At 34.8% G+C, this 5,000-nt stretch overlaps 1 protein-coding gene across 1 annotated transcript in view; it reads left to right on the top strand.

The window, feature by feature from the left end:
* Positions 1-1,707: 1,707 nt before the first annotated feature.
* The window catches only part of LOC144960126 (uncharacterized), a 39,717-nt gene continuing 36,424 nt past the window's right edge, over positions 1,708-5,000 (top strand). Inside the window, exon 1 of the mRNA XM_078893106.1 lies at positions 1,708-1,985. Within this exon, the coding sequence (XP_078749232.1) occupies positions 1,965-1,985 (21 nt within the window). The 5' untranslated portion in view covers positions 1,708-1,964. The remainder of the gene's footprint in view (positions 1,986-5,000) is intronic.

Raw genomic sequence — 5,000 nt, 5'->3', positions numbered from 1 at the left:
CAAAATAGGTGACTTAATATCACACGATTATCTCGATCAGATTATAAACGTTAAAGTTTTCTCGTTGTTTTCTTTGTTGGTTCAACTGATCGAGCGTAGAACAGTGGGTATTTTACTTATACCATTGATACTAAAACCTGTGTAGTTTTCTATGTTTACCAATCACTGCCATTGTTTACATTATGACAACTGTCCGAGGGGAATGGTTATCTAGGTGTCTATTACAGACGGATCAGGCACTCCACACGCTCATGAACACACAGACACACACACACACAAACACACACACACACAGACACACACACCATATGAGCAAATGTGAATCAACAAAATCAATAAAATCAGATTACTGTAGGTAAACAAGTAAATCAAATATAGTATTACTTATCACTGTGGGTAATGGTGGTGGTGATGATGATGATGATGATGATGATGATGATGATGATGATGATGATGATGCTGATGATGATGATGATGAAGATGATGATGATGATGATGATGATGATGATGATGATGATGATGATGATGATGATGATGATGATGATGATGATGATGATGATGATGATGATGATGATGATGATGATGATGGTAACGATTACGATGATGCTGATGCCTATCCCTTTTGTCAATTATGTACTTGGTACATCATTTTATAGCAAAACAGAAAATTTGAGCTTTTTATACAGAGCAATATCCAATAAACGTGCTCAAAGCGCTTTACATGGTGTCCGTGTCCAACAGCAACAATTATTATGTGACAAGACACCTTTCAGGCGATCTTACAATTTTTTTCGAAAGATTCAGCGCTGTACACGGCCAGGTACTCATTTTACACATGAGTGCGTTGAGAGAATGTGAGTAAAGGGTCTTTTCCAAGGACTCAACTATGCGCCGAGCGCGGCTCGAACTCTGGACTTTCCGATCCAATAGCTATGTCTCACCACAAGACCACATAAAGGCGAGAGTAACGAAAAGTGTATTTCCATTCAAACGCTCTATCTGATGCAACATAGGGTTTTGTTTTGTCATTCTCTTCTTCTCTCCTCTCTCTCTCTCTCTCTCTCTCTCTCTCCCACCTTCCCTCTCTCTACTTCCCTCCCCCCCCCTCTCTCTCTCTCCTTCTCTATCTCTCTCTCCCACCTTCCCTCTCCCCCTCTCTCTCTCATTCTCCCCCTTTCTCTCTCTCTCATTCTCCCCCTCTCTCCCTCCCCCTCTCACTCTTTATTTTTTCTCTGTCTTCCCCTCTCTGACTCTCTCTTTATCTCTCTGTTTCTCCCTGTCTCTCTCTCCCTCTCCCTCTCTCTCTCTCTCCCTCATTATCTCTCTCTCCCTTTCCCTCCTTCTCTATCTCCTTCTCTCTCTCTCACTCTCTCCCTCTCTCCTTGTTACCATAAAACAAACCCTTCTAAAAACAAATACACAAACTTGAAACGCCACAGCTGTCGAAAGCAACTCTCAATTAATTACACTGCAGTCCCTTTAAAACTACGTTAAAATCAACTCTCGGTTAAAATAAACTCTGAGGCTAGTCCCGATTTTCTGCTCCATATCATTGGTAATTCAAAACGGTTAAGATAAACTCCGTCCCTGAGCTTGTCCGGATAAGATAAACTAATCAATCGGGATCTGTACGACAAAGGCTAAGATAGACAGGGAGTCTCTCAACCCCCTCCCCCCCTCCCCCCAATCTCCATCATTTAGTGTCCTCATTGCGCAATCACGAAACAACACCGGCTGTCATATTAGTCGAGTGTGTAGTGGGTGAAAGATTCACTGAACCTTACGAGTATGTCACCATAATATGACGCAAACACTCACATGCGCACGTGAGCACGTTAGTTTTTACTTTTGTTATAGCACTAGCACACTAGAGAGAATGGGTATTGAGGCCATAGCTAAGCAATCATAGTAGAGTCTAGGCCAAAGTCTTTGTCCATTATACGAGTACCTGCCACTTCCTCCCCATGGTCTCATCCACGAAGTCGGTAAGTAGGTCATGTGTATCTAAACTAAAACCCTATTAATTTGAGTATGAGCAGTTTGAGAAAGTGGCAAACAAATGGCCGGGGTTTTATCAACTACTTCACGTTGATCCATGGAAAACTCTTAACTAACACTTCCTCACCATACACGAGTTTCATATCAGTAACACCGTTGTCGAATAAATTCAATAGCATGACACCAAGCAGAAGTTATAATTTTCTCTATACGCCAAGTGTCGTTGAAGCTACGGCTTTTCTCCCCCTTGTAATGCGATTGTTGCACAGTATGTAAATATTGCGATATATGAAAAATTACGTTTAAAATGATTTACTGGAGTTGGAGTTGAATAGAGTTATCTGTCTTACTCAAGAACACAAAGAAGAGAGCCCAATTTAAAATATGTCAGGAGATTCAAACGCCCTATCAGATGTAACAACGTTTTTTTTGTCATTCTATTCCTCTCTCTCTCTCTCTCTCTCTCTCTCTCTCTCTCTCTCTCTCTCTCTCTCTCCCTCCTTCCCTCTCTCTACCTCCCTCTCTCTACCTCCCTCCCCCCTCTCTCTTTCTCTCCCTCTCTCCCTCCACCTCTCATTCTTTCTTTTTTTCTCTGTCTCCCCCTCTTGTCTCTCTCTTTTTCTTTCTGTTTCTCCCCCTCTCTCTTTCTCTCTCTCTCCCTCATTATTTCTCTCCCTTTTCCTCCCTCTCTCTCTCTCATTCTTTCTCTCTCTCTCTCTCCCTCTCTCTCTATGTCTCTCTCTCTTTCTCTCTCTCTCTCTCTCTCTCTCTCTCCTTGTAACCATAAAACAAACCCTTCTAAAAACAAATACACAAACTTGAAACGGCACAGCTGTTGAAAGCAACTCTCAATAAATCATACTGCAGTCCCTTATTTTATTTTCAGGAGATTGGGTGACTGCATTGCTTATATAACATGACATAAGACGATAGTCGAGTATATAGGCTAGCGCCCACTTCCTAATTGATAAAATGCTGGTTGACCGTTAGAATTGACCAGTGGATTTTTGACCAATCAAAACATGGAATTCGTGACACATCTTACCACGTGCTCGGACAAACATAGTTGGCTATTTATAAAAAATAGCTTGAATAAAATCGACATCTCTCTGATCATTGTTATTGTTTTTCTACACCACAAAATAGGTGACTTGATATCACACGATTTCCTGTGTTGGTTCAACTGACCGAGCGGTAGAACAGTGGGTATTTTACTTATACCATTGATACTAAAACCTGTGCAGTTTTCTATGTTTACCAATCACTGCCATTGTTTACATTATGACAACTGTCCGAGGGGCATGGTTATCTAGGTGTCTATTACAGATGGATCCGACGCTCCGCACACTCATGAACACACACACACAAAAACATTCACATACTCAGACCCATATACACACATTTACATACTCATGCACACACACACACACACACACACACACACACACACACAAACACACGCATCCACCTTGCACGTAATGCATCGTTTTACTTAAACATTCTAGATATTATCATATGATCAAATGTGAAAATTGATGTTTAGTATCAAATGCACATCGAATTGCCATTTATGAATATTTAATTAGCTCATCTGATTTTAGACTAACTTAAAACTTCTCGGTCAGATGACGGTTAATTCTAGAAAGTTTACCGATTTTAAGGACGATCACATTTATGTAACCAATACGATGAAAACAACACATTTGGTGCGTCACTTCCGATGACGTCCCATCAACGTAAAATATTATTTTTTAAAACACATACAAGCTTGGACTAAAGGCCATAAGAATAATCCTATAAAATTAATATATAAAGTGTCGCAATTCATTCTTAATTCTATATTTATACATGTTTATGTATTTACCTATAAATTCATACAAGGGGTCATAGGGTTAACATATTTCACTTTGTAATTATATAAATATAAATATATATATATATATATATATATATATATATATATATATATATATATATATATATATATATTATGAAAACAAAAAATATGACATAATAGTGCTCAACTCTTTGATAAAAGGAGCTATTTATAAAATAATTCAAGTTTTATTAGTGTCAACTTCACAGTTATACGTGAATTATATATATATATATATATATATATATATATATATATATATATATATATATATATATATATATATACAATAACATGACATTGACGTCATAAACTCTTACATTTCTATACATTTTTATTCGGCCACGTCTGTAAACGAATTGATTTTCCATTTTTTGGATGAATAAAGTATATTATTATTATTATTATTATTATTATTATTATTATTATTATTATTATTATTATTATTATTATTATTATTATTATTATATTATTATTATTATTATTATTATTACTATTATTATTATTATTATTATCATCATTATTGTTATTATTATTATTGTTATTATTATTATTATTATTATTATTATTATTATTATTATTATTATTATTTATTATTATTATGATAATTACTATTATTATTATTATTATTATTATTATTATTATTTATTATTATTATTATTATTATTATCATTATTATTATTATTATTATTATTATTATTATTATTATTATTATTATTATTATTATTATTATTATTATTATTATTATTATTATTATTATTATTATTATTATACAAGATATCGTCATAGTGCCACGAAATGAAAACAACGAACATCATGGATAACGAACCAATAAAAATGAATAAATCTTTTACGTTCAACCCTAAAAATACAAGAAGGTTTTATTATTTTTTCAATGGTGCACACAATTAGAAAGTCTTTAAAAAGTGTAAAATATTGGAAAAAGCCAGCTAAGATTTTGCGCCCTAAGACAATTTTTTTTCGTTAATTAAGTTAATCTTGGTTAATATTAGATAATTTGTTTAGCTCGTAGTTTTGTACTATAGGGTAATATAATTAGAATGAAGTTGACATCAATCAGGTCGTTGTTATTGTTTTTTTTTTCTTTTTGCCATCAGCGTTTATG

The sequence above is a fragment of the Berghia stephanieae genome, chromosome 14, assembly GCF_034508935.2.
Source record: "Berghia stephanieae isolate SIO BIC M18660-M18661 chromosome 14, UCSD_Bste_1.3, whole genome shotgun sequence".
NCBI classification, from domain to species: Eukaryota; Metazoa; Mollusca; class Gastropoda; order Nudibranchia; family Aeolidiidae; genus Berghia; species Berghia stephanieae.
Note: the sequence above shows the minus strand (reverse complement) of the source record. Positions and strands in the feature narration are given on the sequence as shown.